The 16,368-nt window shown below is 34.3% G+C and overlaps 1 protein-coding gene across 2 annotated transcripts; it reads left to right on the plus strand.

Annotated features, from left to right (window-relative positions):
* Positions 1 to 2,840: 2,840 nt before the first annotated feature.
* On the plus strand, positions 2,841 to 6,831 carry LOC112522646 (malate dehydrogenase-like). 2 transcript variants are annotated; one of them, XM_025131909.1, is made up of 7 exons: positions 2,841 to 3,084; positions 4,387 to 4,545; positions 4,643 to 4,818; positions 4,959 to 5,236; positions 5,347 to 5,482; positions 5,791 to 5,902; positions 6,654 to 6,831. In XM_025131909.1, exons 2-7 carry the CDS (start codon positions 4,413 to 4,415, stop codon positions 6,746 to 6,748), a joined length of 930 nt encoding a protein of 309 aa, XP_024987677.1. In that variant the 5' UTR covers positions 2,841 to 3,084; positions 4,387 to 4,412; the 3' UTR covers positions 6,749 to 6,831. The 2 variants fall into 2 exon arrangements, with proteins under 2 accessions (XP_024987677.1, XP_024987676.1); XM_025131908.1 differs by lacking the exon at positions 2,841 to 3,084 and adding an exon at positions 3,379 to 3,517.
* The last annotated feature ends 9,537 nt before the right edge of the window (positions 6,832 to 16,368 follow it).

Consider the following 16,368-nt stretch of genomic DNA (forward strand, 5'->3'; position numbering starts at 1 on the left):
AAACACCTGACATCCCAAACTTTTGGACTTCAAGTTATTACTTTAATTGTTAACCTTTTTATCAAGTCTTTATTTTTACCATTGATGATCCCCTTAATGGTGCATCCAGACAGGTACAATAGATTAATAACATAAAATCGAATAATACAAAACAAATAAAATGATTGTTTTGTCTCTAATGAGTTGTTTCTATATCTTATACATTTTGATTAATTATGTAATTTATTAAGTTATAATAAAATATATTATTATAAAGTTTTTATCATCATGATTAAAATGACACAAAAATAAAAATAAAAATTTGTGTAGTTTCCAGTTTTTATTTTGTGCATTTTTTATATTTAATAAATTACATAAATTAATTAAAATATAAAAACGTATAAAAATAATACTTTTATAATACAGTAAAGTACATGTTTAAAGAGCATGAATACAATAAATAAATTAATCATTATATTTATAATCTATAACTTTAATAAAAGAAAATGATATATACATGAGCTGACATTGTAATATTTAATATTAGTTTGATTTTTTTTTTAATTATCGTCATCGCGCAACGCGCGATGCACAAAACTAGTTGAAATAAAATGAAAGACCAAAATTGAAACCAAGTAGCAACCACAATGGTAAAAATTGAAATCAACTGACGACCATAATGATCAAAATTGAAACCAAGGGGCAACCATGATGACCAAAAGTATAATTAGTTTGAAATAGGGATTATTCTTGATATTAGGTGGCAATCGTAGGGACTAAAATTGTAATTTACTCTAAGGGGGCGTTTGGTTCGCAGATTTTGAAGAAATCTAATAAAATTGGAATGTTAAATTTTATTGATCAAATTTCATTTTCTCGTTTGGTTTGTTCTTTTTCACGAAAGGAATACTAAAATCCTACAAATTCCACAATTAAAGAAATTTAACATTCCTTAGCAATAATATGGTATTTTGATTAAATTGAATTATCTATTTTTTCATAATACCAAATATGTCTTTTACCTAATATACCATAATCTCATAAAACCCAATATGATCATTGTCGACCACCTCCGACCACCGCTCAATCTGAATCACCGCCGACCACCGCTCAATCTGAATCACCGCCGACCACCGCCGACTACCATCGATCTGAACCATCGGCAACTATCACCAATCTGAATCACTGTTGATCACCGCTAACCAGCGCCATCTGAACCACCATTGCCGCCATTGCCGATTTGAACCACCATCCTTCTAAACCACCGTGGACCACCATCGATCTAAACCACTGTCGACCACCACCATCTGGACCACTGCGGACCACCACCGATCTGAACCACCGCCGACTGTCATCGATTTAATAACGTCGTTTGGCTAATGGTTATATTTGGGTTGTGTATTTTATATTGTTTTACATATTAAATAACCATTTTATTAAAGTATTTTTAGTTTTTAAAAATTTTAAGTTTTCATAAAAGGGTATTTTGATCATTTACCAATATTTCATTCCAATTTTAAAGCTACATCATGTTAACCAAACACACAGATTCCAATTCCGTAACATATTCCATTCCAATGTTTGTCAACCAAACAGATAGTCAAATATAACAGTATTTCATTTCAATTCTTTCAAAATTAAATTTCTTTAGCAGATTTCATTCAATCAAAAAACATTCTACGAACCAAACGCCACTAAAATTTTTATGAAAAAGTAATAATGTTATATTCTATCATGTGGACTGTGGAGCATACTCAACGCACCAAATGTTATTCTATCGTGTGGAGTAGACCTAACTCACCTAATGTCTTTCTCTTACAAACAAATATCATAAAATCTATCAAAATACCAGTTATTCATATAAAATTTATAGAAGATTATTCTCCTAACTAATGGGATGTTTGAGATTGCTTATTTAAAGTAATTTATGTTTTTTTATAAAAATGGTCATCAACTTATGTGGTGTCAAACTAAAATTTTATAAAAAAATGTTTAGATTCGTTTATGATGGTTCCAAAACATAATAAATTGTTTTTTAGTATTTGATAAATTTTGCTTATACATGTAAAATAACCAAAAAACACATTCTTCGTGTTATTGAGTTATTTTTTTTAACAAATTCCAGTTTATTTATTTTTACCAAAAATGACATTCTTCCCCAATTTCCCCCACCGTTATGGGCAATCATCGCCAGCAGAAAGCACATTTCACCGGAGATTTGTTTACTTTTTGCCGCCATTTCAGTCTTTCACAAGCCATGGACTTTGATTTGTTCACCAGAGATTTGTTCACGTTATCGGATATGACAGTTTATTGCGTCTGATCTGATGTTGAATCGTCGGAATTCTTTAAAGAAAAGGAAGGGAGGTAACGGAAAGCAAGATGGTGGCGTTAGGAAAGGGATTTGATGGAGGTTTTTAGGGTTAAATAAAAGGGTAAAATGGTAATTTAGTTTTCAAAGATGATAGATTGTTTTAAATACGTCAGAAGGGATCGAATTATGAAAAACATGTCTGGTCATTCTTTTTTATGCAAACACTAAAAACGGTACCTATATTCTATTTAAGGGATTGTTTGTTTATCTCTTAATAGTTCCATTAAGAGGCAACATCTGAATCATTAAGAGGTGAATCTTGTTTGGCAAATTTTTTTTTTGCCTCATAATAATTCTAAAACCCTCTGAATGATTTTGTATCATGGATGTTCCTTAACCATTAAAAACCCTAATTTCATTATAAATAATTACCAAAAAAATTATATTTCATTTTACATAAGACTCTGGGTTATCACGCTTCGAACCATTCAGGAATTGGTAAGTCAAACACCCTCTAAAGTCTAAACCATCCAAAATATCCAAGATTATTTCTGATCGCAATAAAATTGTTGGCTTCCCAAAAGGCGAAGATGATGCGTACAGATCTTTTAATTTTAATGAAGTTCATGCCTACTTTTGAAAGTTGAAACCCGTGTGATCAACTGTTCTTCTTTCCTACCAATTTCTTTCGGTTTTCGAATTATTAGCATCGTCGGTCATAAATTCATCAGTTTATCCAGTTTCAGAATCATGGCCACAATCCAATCTGGGTTGTTGTCACGGGAGCAGCGGTAACTTCTCTTTATGTCCTTCCAACACATACACATACGTACTAAATGCACATGATCTAATGCTTTTCTCTATAATGAAGTCATCTTTGTCAAGACTCCATTAATTGTGTTGCATTGCTTATGGGCTTGGTATAATGGTATTCCTCATTTGGGGTTTCTTTGCCTTGCCCACAAGGTGTTTGATAAATTCTTTCTGTGAGAGTTGGATTCGCCATTGATTGGTTTTCTATAAATAAATGTTGTTTTCGTAGAAGGGATCACATTGGCTGTTGTTTGTTTTGATTGTTAAACCAAATGGAGAATTTGGACGTGCTTCAGAAAGTTGTGGTTCTTTTGGGTTGTTTGTATTTGTCATGGAGGATCGTTAGATACATATGGAGCTTTTTGGATGTTGGAAAAGATCCTGTTATTGTGCTTGTTACTGGGGCTGCAGGCATGTCCTTCAGTCCTTGACCGACTATTTTCTCTATGAAAACAAAAAAACTATTCATTCTATAAAACTTTTTTTTTTTTTGAAGTATATAATATTTATGTACGGCAAATAAAACAAATAGACTCACACATCCTCCTCATGTTTGTGAGGTTTGAACCTTTGACCTCTTAGGAGGACAAGGATTCACCTACCGCTAGGCCAAAGGCCCTTTGGTATAAAACTTCTTTTTCCATGATTAGAAATGGTCAATTCTAGATCATTGATGCTACAGTCACTTGTACATTGTGCAAACAAAGTGGTACATAATTATGGATTTTTTTCATTTCTCCTTTGGAAAAAAGGCCTGAAATTTTCATATATTTCTATTGGAACGTTGGCTCTTTAATATACTTGTTAATTTTAGTGGAATTTTGCTCTTAATGCTATTTCTAGCCTTATATTTATGTTATGTCCATGTAATATTTTAACGACCAAATTCATACATGAAAGCATGAAACACGATTATAAAAATGTTGTTAACTACGGATTATAATCAACATAGTTGTTTCCACAATTACTTTTGGTTCATATAAATGTATCTGAATTGTTTAAAGTTGATTACTTTCATTCTTGTTTATAAAGAAGTCTTATAAGCAAGATAAAGTCCAAGTTTTTATCAGGCAGGAATGCTTGTTCCCGGTTTGATCCACTTACAAAATCTTGTGAAACAAAGTTCCTAGTTTTCTGGAGAAAATGATCCAAATTTTAATGTATAGTGTCTCGTTTCTACATGAAAGTGTATGGTATAATTGATAAATGCATCATTGTGTGCTCATTTCTTGATTCATTAGACAATGCTTTCGGGTAATTACCTATCAACTATGTGACAGGTCAAATAGGCTATGCTCTAGTTCCAATGATCGCAAGAGGGGCAATGTTGGGTTCAGATCAACCGGTAATTCTACACATGCTTGATATTGAGCCTGCTGCCGACATCTTGGAAGGGGTAAAAATGGAACTGATGGATGGAGCATTCCCTCTTCTGAAAGGTTAATTTTTAAAACAAATTGATTCTCAAGTGGAATTGTTTATTTAAACATGAAATTTTGTTGACTTGTTTTTGGGGATTCTTTATGTATCTTGTAGGTGTTATAGCCACCACCGATGTTAATGAAGCTTGTAAAGGTGTTGATATCGCAATCATGCTTGGTGGATTCCCTCGTAGGAAAGGAATGGGTACGAAAGCTCTAATATCTAAGAACGTAGGAATATATAAGACTCAAGCTTTGGCTTTAGAGCAGCATGCTGATCCAAATTGCAAGGTTTGTATGTTTATGGTTCTTTTTAGCCATCTAACATTTTCATTTGTTGATCCTACTTGAGAAGAAACAAAAATGAGATTATGGGTTTCATTTATTAGAGCTAAAAATCTCAACATCAATTATTCAATTCAATATGACAGGTGCTTGTGGTTGCTAATCCTGCAAATACGAATGCACTCATCTTGAAAGAATTTGCACCTTCGATCCCAGAAGAGAACATCACATGCCTCACAAGACTAGATCATAATCGTGCGTTAAGCCAGATATCCGCAAATCTGAATGTCCATGTTGGTGATGTAAAAAATGTTATCATTTGGGGAAATCACTCGTCAACTCATTATGCAGACGCTAATCATGCTACTGTTGACATTGGCGTTGGATATAAATCTGTGAGAGAACTTGTTGCTAATGATCATTGGTATTATTTCAGTTTGTCTCAAATTTATCTTCATTAAACTTAATCTCTCCAAATATTTGACTTTTTATCTAAATTTTAGATTACTTCTGATGATATTGATTATGATTCAGGCTGGACTCAGAGTTCATCACAAGTGTGCAACAGAGAGGTGACGCTATAATAAAAGCTCGAAGGCTGTCTAGTGCATTATCTGCTGCAAGCGCTGCGTGTGATCATATGCGCGATTGGATTCTTGGTACTCCTAAGGTCCAATTTCTTCTTATTTCACTTATTTGCTTTTTTTTACACCCTCCATCCCAAAATAAATGTCCACAATGAAAAATACAGTTTTAGAAATGTGTAGTTGTTACATTCTTAATTAATTAAATGACATACCCTTTAATAATAAAGGAATAACTAAATTTGCCACCCCATAATTAATGGTAGAATTGGAAAGTTTCCACTTAGTCATTTATTTTGGGACAAACTAAAATATAAATCTAGACACTTATTTTGGGATGGAAAGAGACATGAGTATCATTTTGTAAATCAACGATTCCCATTTTTGCGAGCAGGGAACATGGGTGTCGATGGGAGTTTATTCTGATGGATCGTATGGTATCCAACCGGGCTTGATCTACTCTTTTCCCGTCACCTGCGAGAAAGGCGTATGGTCAATTGTTCAAGGTACATTTCCATCAAATATTCCACTTTTGTAGCAAACTAATGTTAAGCAACCCTTGAATATCAAAAAAATGATTCCCTTGAATATAAAAAAAATGATTTTCTCATGGCTGGCCTCAAAACTGAATCAATTAGCCATGATATCATCCAATTTTAAAAAGAAACGACACTACGGGCATTCCACAACTAGAACGTGATGGGCCGGGTTTGCTTGGTTTCAAAAGCATGGCCACATTTACTAGTGTAGCAAATTCAAATGAACATCATTTATATTGTGTGTAATGTGTTTATGCCACAATGTACCTTGTTCTAAAGATGCACATGTTCCAGCTTGCGAAGCCTGATTTCACTGACACAAATTCTTTTTTAAAATCATGGCCCGAAAAAGCTTGGGCCAGGATTTGGTTTTGAAACAGGCTCGATTCAGGCCTGATGGGCCGGGCTTTACCCGGCGGCCTGGAAAAAAAGTAACCGGCTTAATCGGGCTTTAAGATCTGGCCTTGGGTTTGTGGCTGAAGCCTTTTTGTGCGTCTCTAACTTGTTTAGTGTCAACATTTCCGTTTATGGGGTGTACCAAATGAACTTTGTACATAGACTTTTACGGGATGCCATGTAGCGAGAGAACAATCATTTAGAGACACCAAAAGTATTATCGTTACGATGTTGTCTTCTTGTACGATTTAAAACCGATGAAATTATGAAAATGACAAAGTATTTAGAAATTAAATTGAATAATTACTTTGCAATGATGTAGGTCTAAATATTGGAGAGTTTGAAAGGGGGAAGATGGATGATTCAGCAAGAGAGCTTATTGAGGAGAAAGCATGGGCCTATTCTTACCTCCATTGACAATCTTATGTTATGTGCAATAAGCTTGAGATTTTTAGTTTGTGTTAATATTAATCCATAAATAAATCAGCCTCCATTTATGCGAATTTTAAATTACTGTTATGCCCTTCACCTCCCACCTCTCTTCTGCATAATCTCAAGGACAAGTTGGTCAAAGGGTTCACTGTATTTTTATATATTTTTTCATTTACATGTTTAAATAAAAAGATTTATAACCACAAGGTTGGTGCCTGATTGGTTTGAGTTTGGCTCCAAAGGTCAAAAATATCTGGAGGTCTCATGTTCAAATCCAAGGAAGAATAAAAATCTCCTTGTCGCTATGGAGGTTCAAATGCGGTGACTCCGGGCTATCTCAAATTAATAATTTTTTTCAAGGGGTTTCATTCTTTTCTTTAAAGAGTTTTTTTTATTGTTTTAATTAGAACATATCATTAACAAAGTTTAAGTCGTTTTTCGTCTTGTTGACTACTAAAATTTCGATAAAATTGACATAATTATCTGATTGTAAAAAGACAATTTTATGATAAATCTTTTTGTTAGAATTTATAACCGATAACCTTGTTCATTGTTATCACTCGTCTATTTTGCATATATAATCCCATGAACATGTATACCACCATACCAGGTTCTATTCTATCAAGGTGTTCCTTTTTCTATTTAGGGAATTAGGATCGTTAACTAGAAGCTTACTGAGTAAGCGTTTACTGGTAATAGCCACCATCTTGCTTAGCTTATCGGGTAACATTATCGGCCATCAAAATGGATTGGTGGTAATCATCTTTTACTCGGTAACTTCTTATCAAGTAAGAGTTTTCTTCCTCACTTACCAAGTAAGATTTCGGTCCTTGTTATTGAGTAAGATTCTTGGTCCTTGTAATGCTACCCACTAAGACAAGTGACACCAAATAAGTGTTTGGTAAACGATTCCTTACTATTATTTATATGACTTTTAGCATACGGAATGTATGCCACCTCTTGTAACCTTTCCACACCAAACACCAAAAAAAGCCGACAATCCATTGTTCAAGATGTCAGATGTGCGGCCTCTAACATAAACTCTTACTGAAATGTCTTGTATTTTTGTTTCGGTCTGTTTAACACAACAAAAAGATAATTGAAGTGTATTTTGCTTGTTATCTAATAAAAAGGTTAAATAAATGCAAATGCATAAATAGATAATTAGTAAAAAAATAGAGTAAACTACAAATTTGGTCCTTATGGTTTGGTGGTTATAACACTTTTGGTTCCTATAGCTTCAAAATAAAATTGGCCATTGTGATGTACAAAAGGGTGCATTTGGTACGCAGACAGGACAGGACAGGACAGAACATGACAGTTGTTCAGCGTTTGGTAAGACATGACAGGACTAGACAGAACTGGTAAAAATGACGGATTTACCCCCAGTGAGCTGTTTAGTGTTTTTTTAACTTAATAATCAATATAAATGTTAACAAATACGGTGTGCAAAGTATAACTTACATCAAACCACTACTACTTGCAAAAATATATTTGCAAAAATACATGATTTCATAATCAACTAATGATATATGAAAAAAGTATATATAATATAAGCATCAAGAATCCATTATCGAAGCAAATCTATATGCATTCCATACTAAGAATAAAAAACTACTACCAACAAGTACACAATCAATTAAAATGAATTAAATATCAAATAGTAAAACTTGAATTCCAGAAAACAAAAGAATTTACTTATCACATGTACAATGACTCTTGTAAGATCAAAATCGAATATTTACTACTCTGATCAAGGGAAAACATACAAAACTCATCGAAAACAACAAATTACATGTGTGAACCTTACGCAATACGTTTGACGGTGATAAAATCAAGAAAACAATTTATGTAATTTATTAAATTATAATAGAATAATTTTTTATTACAAAATATATCATTTGAAGTTTTCATCAAAACAATTAATATGACATCAAATAAAAAGTTTGTGGTTTTCTATTTTTATTTTTATCTCTTTTCTACATTATTTTTTATTATTAATATATAATAAATTACATAAATTAATAAAAATATACAAACCATATAAAAATAATATTTTGAGGACAGTAAAATGAAAGTTTAAGAAACATAAAATACAATAAATAAAATTTAAAGAATGAATAAAATGTAAAAGAGAAACATATTTGATGTTTTAGAAGATAATTAAGTTTTATTTTGAGGTTATAATGGTAAAATACAAGTCTGTTCCACCTTGTTTCACCCTGTTCCATGGGGTAGGGGTGGAACAGGCCTGTTCCACTTTGTTCTACTTTGTTCCTGTCTGTTCTACATAAAATTCATGCCAAACATGGGACAAGGATTTTCTGTCCTGTCCCTGTCTAGTGTACCAAACGCACCCAAAACGACCGGATTTTACCACTTCCTCTAACATCATTAAAAGAATTCGTTAAGTTGGTATTTTTCCACTTTTATCTCATTTTTCTTTAATAAATAAATAAATATATAAATTACAGGGACAAAAAAGTAACTTACTATAATACATATACAAAAGGTGCAATTTACTCTAATTAGTTAATATATATATGTATATATGTACATGGCGAAGGATCATGTGAAAATAAAAGTTAATGTGAAAAATGTAAGAAGATATATAAACCATTTATCACCTTTAGTATCAAACCCCCCCATGAGTTGCGTTTGATATGGGGATTGATCCATTGTATCGGTGTATCACATCCTAATATAGCATATAAGAGTGGAGATCCTTTCTTATACTTTTCACTTTAAATCTTCTTTTCACTCGAACTCAACCCATATATACACACATCATATTCATATATAGCAGACAATAAACGTAAAACAAGGTTTTCATCGGCATACAACTCGCCAACAACAGCTCTTCGTCGGCCAACCTTACTCTATCCCATCCCTCTCCATTAGCGAACCTCAAACCGTCAACACATCGTTCCTCCGCCCAAATCAAACCTCCAGGGATCCGTCGGCGTCCTTTTCCCTCTGGTCACAATAAACCCAAAATCGTCGGCCAAAGCAAACAATATGGTCATAGACCTCCTCGTTGGTGTCCCTCTCCCCCGATCTCACTCTGCCCGGTCGAAGCACCTCCTCGTCGTCCCGTTCCTTCACCCTCGTCCCTCTCCCACTTAGGTCTATCAAACCATTAGATATATGGATTATGAAGAAACTCCTTGGGATGCAAAAGGCATAAATCTTCTTCCGCGTCATCTACAATATATATATATATATATATATATATAATGTGTGTGTATATATATTACTTAGGGTTTGATTTTAATTTTGAGAAACGAATACGTGGATATATATTTTTCTTTGTGACTTACTCTTTAAAAATACAAATATGGGTTTGATTTTAATTTGGATTTGGATTTGATTTATGTGTTATATATATATAATTCTTAATTCATGAGTTGTAGGGAGGGATTTATGTCACCACAAACAAAGACTAAAGCAAGTGTTGGATTCAAAGCTGGTGTTAAAGATTATAAATTGACTTGTTATACTCATGACTATGAAACCAATGATACTAATATATTGGCAACATTTCGAGTAACTCCTCAACCTGGAGTTCCGCCTGAAGAAGCAGGGGCCACAGTAGCTGCCGAATCTTCTACTAATACATAGACAACTGTGTGGACCGATGGACTTACGAGCCTTGATCGTTACAAAGGGCGATGCTATGGAATCGAGCCATGTATATATAATTAGGTAGGGTTCTTCTCCATTTGACTTCAATTTTGAAACTGATTTTAATTTCGAGATTGATTAGATACGTGTTTTGGCTGGAGAAGACGTTGTGAACTACAATTTTGGTCCCCATTGGGTAAAAAAAAAAAAAACAAATGACGAAAGTTCCCTTCATTTAATGGGTTCTTCTAACACTCTTTAGCGGGAGGGGCCAAATGCGGTTGTTTTGCATACCAGAATGGCCAGTTTGTAATTTTCAAACTATAGGGACTAAGTGTTATAACCCCAAAAGCAGAGGGAACAAATTTGATTTATGGTTTTATTCCCTCACATTAATTATTTCTACCACATCCTATTAAGAAGGAGCACAAAGTTATGATTTTAGAAACTGAATAAACGAAATCCTAAGTTATCGTCTCCCTCCTGATGAGGATGAAAAAAAGAAAAAGCACGCATCCAGCATCTACCATTGCAAAATTCAGTTGTAACCAAATGCTTACTCGGGTAAACGTTTACCAAGTCATATTCCCTTATCGGATGAATATCTGGTAAGAGTGAAGGCACGAACCAAGAGTCTTGCCGGGTAAGTGATGGCGACGACTCTTACCACAGTTAGTGCTTATCGAGTAAACTGTTACATACGATGTCGTGTTGGTAGACTAAATTCTTACCCAATTAGTAAGCGATAGAGTTGAAGTTTACCATTAAGTGCTTACCGGGTAAATGTTTAGGTAAACGGCCCCTAACTTTTGTACCACCATTTAAATCATCGAACAAAACACAACCATCTCCTCATTTTATCATCCTTCCATTACTTATCAAATCATCATATATTGAAACTTCCACTCACTCCATTACTTCCTTCATCGACCACAACCCTTCCGTCAAATTATTTGTATCTCCTCTAGCCCCCACCTCTGCACTTGCAATCACTGTTGGTCTCTCTTTCAACTCACTCGTGTTGGGAACCCTAGACCCTGATTTATTTTTTTGGATATGAAGAGCTCGGTCACCTATTATTTAGAAACCTGCTCATACCACAACCTAACCCCATCCTCTCCACACGTCTCCTGTAACGAACCAAATCTAAAATAACGACAATTAATATAAATGGCCAACTGGCACCACGATTTACAAGAAATATGATTTCTCAATTCATCATAAGAGATTCATGACCGAGAAACAATATCCATGACCGGGTCAGTATTAACACACCACATACTACAATCAAGACCAAAGACAAATATACAATTAGTCTCAATATCGTCCTTCAAGTAATAAAGGGGTACAAGTACCGGATATCGTCCACATGGATTGTAGTAAAAGTTTAGATGAAAGTAAAGTTAAGGAGATGATTTCAGAAGGTGAATTCAAAGACTTTGATTGAACAGAGTTAACACAACTAAAAATTAACAGGAGATAACAGATAATAAAAGCAAGTCAGGGTGTATGACTTTTCGGGTGAGATGTAAATACTAATTCCAGTAGACCAATGTTGTCAAAATGCTACAGCATGAGACCATGCTAACAAATTGCTACAACAGATAATCAGTAACAACTATTTTCACCATTTATTTTGAAGGTATTCCTCTCGGACTTCACCAATGCACTGATTTTATAGCTTTCAACTCATATCTCTATGAGATATCCGGACCAGTGAAAGTGACAAATGGTGTCCTCAAAATATATGGATAAATAAATCTTTTTGTTAAAAATCACTCTCTCGAGTGGATTCCCATATCATTTAAGTTGACGTGTTCTTAATGGCTCATCTCTGAGTCCATTCCACTTTAACACTTCAAAGTGATCAACCTGTCGAGAATTAATAATTTAGAAAATACGGATAACAAATCTCTTTGTTAACAACTCTCTCAAGTCTACTTCTCATATCATCCAAATTGACGTGCAATCAATGGCTCAGCTTAGAGTCCATGACACTTTAACACTTTTCAGTGATCAACTCGTCAAGAAGTGTCATTGGTTTTATAAAACTTGGAATGAAATAATGAAACATTGTTGTTACATAAAAGGGTCTACTTTATTTGATTTACAAACTCACCCTTTTCGTCATATACCCGAGTTAATAAAGTTAGCTACTCATGACGAAAAGTAAATTACTAGAAATATAAATTGCGATAATTAAAGACATAAAGTAAATAACGGAAAGTAAGTGAAGGAATTTAAATGACAGAATATAATATGCGAAAAGCGTAATAAATAAATGACGTAAATAAAATGCAAGTAAGCGTAATAAATAAATGACGGAATATGAAGAACGAGTAAGTAAAGAAAGCGATTAAAAGAAACTTGAAATTTAGCCAAAAGATTACTTGATATTTAGAGAAAATGTTCTCCAAGTAGTAAGACTATCTACTTGAGAGAAGTAGGAAAGGATGATTCTAAAACTAAACCCAACATCTCTATTTATACTAGAGATGAGAAGAGGGTATTTTAGATAATTCACCCTAATTTATTTCTAAGTTAACCATAAGTACAATAAAGTAAAACTAAGAGTTATAAAGTAACTAAATTAACCAACATGTTCCAGTTAATTACAAAATACACAGTTGTCTTACACATAAGAAGTCTTTCAAAAGTCAGCTCTAGTCTTGTCAGTCAACTCTAAGTCATTTTCTACTATTTCTCCACCATCAGGTCATGCTACCACAATCCCACAACATCAAACAACTTCAATCTGTCCAAAAAAAATTCAAATTACTCGAATATCTAACAGAAACAGGTCCATCATTTATTTTAACATAAAAATAGAGAAACGAGATAAAATGACTCAAAGTTGGGATATAAATAGAAAATGACATATCTAAAAGAGAATAAAATGGTGCTTTAAGCACTGAATACTTAGTGTGTATCACACCCCCAAACTTAAACTGTTGCTTATCCCCAAGCAACCAAAAGACAACTAAAAATAACTCGATTTGAAATTTTTGCAAGAAAATTGCAGTAAGTGCACACACACACATGTTGATATATCAAAAATGCAATATATAGCTTCTATAAATCCCAAGTAAGCATGTTCTACCTAACCATTAGTATGAACCATAAGCTAGCTTTATTTGCCCTTTGTTATGCTCAACACATCAAATGTCTTAGATCAATAGGACTTGGAAGTCACTGGTTTACTCTCTTTTGGCATATTTTTCCCATGTTTGCCTTTTCTCACCTTTTTGCATCAACATTGAATTTTTTTCAATTTTTGGCACTTTGTGCTATTTTGTTGACTGCATATACACTTGCCCCTATAGGACATTTTTGGTGTTTTAGATCTCAAATATTTCATGTAAGCTTTAGGCACTTTGTGCACTTTTTGTATTTGCTTTGATCAATATAGCCATGATGGTACCCTCCCCTAAACTCAGAATTTTCAATGTCCTCATTGGAAGTATATAGAGGGGGCTGTTTATGTATTGGCTACAAGTGGCTAGAATATGAGATAAGAACAAAGGCCTATATCCTTTCTTAGTTGAGCATATAATGTGGATCAGAATGTTTTCCCAAGCAAAACAAACTAGTTCTAGTGATACCAAATGATTAGAAAGTGTAGCTAGACTATAAGAATTATTGTGGCTATACATGCATATGACAACTATCAACCTAAGTGTTTCTTGCAAGAAAATAAACTAAAAAGTGGAAAAACAATCCCAGACTCAACTAAATTAAAACAAGTAAAACAAGATAAAACAAAAAACTAAAAGGGAAATGATGGAACCTGTCCTACTCCATAGGAGTAGGTGAAGTGGAGCTGCCATCCTTCATTCTTTTGCACTCCTCCCTTAGCCTTGCATTCTCTCCAAACAGTCTTGCATTCTCTTTCTTGAGAGCCTTCAACTTCTTGCCCAACTTCTTGATTTGGGCACTTGACTTTGCCTCAAACTCAGCCTTGATCAATTTAATGTCACCCCTGGTCTTCTTCTCTGCTGTCTTCACTTTCTCAGCCAACTCACCCTTCAACCTATCAAACTTGTCAAGGAATTCTTTTCTTTGCTCCAATAAACTGTCCATCAAGCTGCTGTTTTGGGCCAGCAGGTCTTGCATCAGACAAAGCATGTCACCAGCCCCATTTCCTTTGTCTTTCTTGTCCCTCAACCTAGACACAGTCTTCATGTCTATCTTCCACTTCTCTCCGTGTTCCTTTACCATCTGGTCCTCACAGTACTGAGGAGCTCCATTCTCAACCAACATTCTTGTAATCAAACAGAGGAAGTACATTTTTCCCTTGTTCTTTCTGAGCAGGTCCTGATACTCTTCTTGATCACCCTTCCAAAGTTTATGGATTTTCCTGTAATCAAACAATGGAGTAGAAACATCCTATCCACATATACAGAGCTATCATGAGTGGTAGGAACAATGGAATGGCTCAAGAAATTTATCCATACATTTGCATTGGCCGTGAGGTTGTAGGCCTTGAAGGTCCTAAGCATGTAATTCGAATGATCTTCCCACTCTGCCCCAGGTTTACCTATCTCATCTGCCACTCTACCCAAATCCTCTATGGTTGCATTCTTCAACATCCTTGAGTATTTTGTTTTCTTAGGGGGATCCATGCCATAAAGCCTATTGATGGTTTTGGAATTGAAGGTGAAGGAAGTCCCCCTAATTACGATCTTGGAGGTACTGTTGGCAGCCAACTCAGCATAAAACTCCCTAAGCAATGTCAAGTTGTAGAAAGTTGGGACCACACACATCTGCTCTATCCCATGGGCTTCCACTACCTCTCTAATGAAAGAAAATTCCCTAACACTCTGCTTGTCAAATCCCTTATTTGGAAATCCCACCCTGTTTTGAAATCTAACATGCATTTTTTCAGAGGCCTTGGAACTGAACCCACCATGTTCCAGCTAATTACAAAATACACAGTTGTCCTACATATAAGAAGTCTTTCAAAAGTCAGCTTTAGTCTTGTTAGTCAACTCCAAGTCCTTTTCTACTATTTCTCCACCATCAGGTCATGCTGCCACAATCCCACAACATCAAACAGCTTCAATATGTCCAAAGTAAATTCAAATTAGTTCAATATCTAACAGAAACAGGTCCATCATTCATTTTTAGCATAAAAATAGAGAAAATAGATAAAATGACTCAAAGTTGGGATACAAATAGAAAATGACCTATCTAAAAGAGAATAAAATGGTGCTTTAAGCACTAAATACTTAGTGCGTATCAATCCACGACTAGGATCTAATAATACATAACTAAAAACAACTCTATGACTAAGCCACAAACATTTTTTTAAAAATAAATTCATTATGGAAATACCATAACCAGGTAGATATGCACATTTTCCACACACAGACTTTGCACAACGTTTGTGGCCACACCGTCATACCATTGTGACATTCACAATCAAGGCTGTAACGCCCCCAAACCATACATTGGATATAACACATATTTCATGCATAAAATACATGTTTTTCCACACAGGTCCAAAATACAATACATGCTTCTTGTATCTTGACATCTAATCTTCCAAACATGGCTAATCAAGATCCTTATATTGCAAAACACATAGGGAAGTAATTCACATAATGCTTTTTCCCTTATTCTCATTACCTGCACACATATTTTTGAAAACACAAAATGAGGGTTAGACATGAATGTCTAGTGAAGTTCCCTTGTATGTAATGCAGGGTGAAGTTCACCAAAACATTTATTTCAAATAATCCATCTCATGAAGACTGAAAATCATATTCTGTTTTGGTTCATCGGGCCTCTCGTTTTAAACCATACTTTGAATATATTTTAATAAACAGAAACAGAGCCCCTCTGGTCCTTCTACTAGAGCTTTTATTTCCTCGTCTAGAGCCTCTAGTTGTATTAACCAGAGCCTCTGGCTCACATAATTTCTTGTAATATTCTCAAGTTAGGCTTCCAACCAGAAAGATATTCATAAAAGAATGCTTATA

The sequence above is a fragment of the Cynara cardunculus genome (genome assembly GCF_001531365.2).
Source record: "Cynara cardunculus var. scolymus isolate 2C chromosome LG 12, CcrdV1, whole genome shotgun sequence".
Classification (NCBI taxonomy): Eukaryota; Viridiplantae; Streptophyta; class Magnoliopsida; order Asterales; family Asteraceae; genus Cynara; species Cynara cardunculus.

Bases quoted from the DNA above. Each gene is read 5' to 3' on its own strand.
- LOC112522646 (XM_025131908.1), top strand. From the start codon at position 3,379: ATGGAGAATTTGGACGTGCTTCAGAAAGTTGTGGTTCTTTTGGGTTGT. The intron at 3,518-4,386 runs GCATGTCCTTCA...ACTATGTGACAG, and splicing joins GCTTGTTACTGGGGCTGCAG to GTCAAATAGGCTATGCTCTA. The intron at 5,903-6,653 runs GTACATTTCCAT...GCAATGATGTAG, and splicing joins CGTATGGTCAATTGTTCAAG to GTCTAAATATTGGAGAGTTT.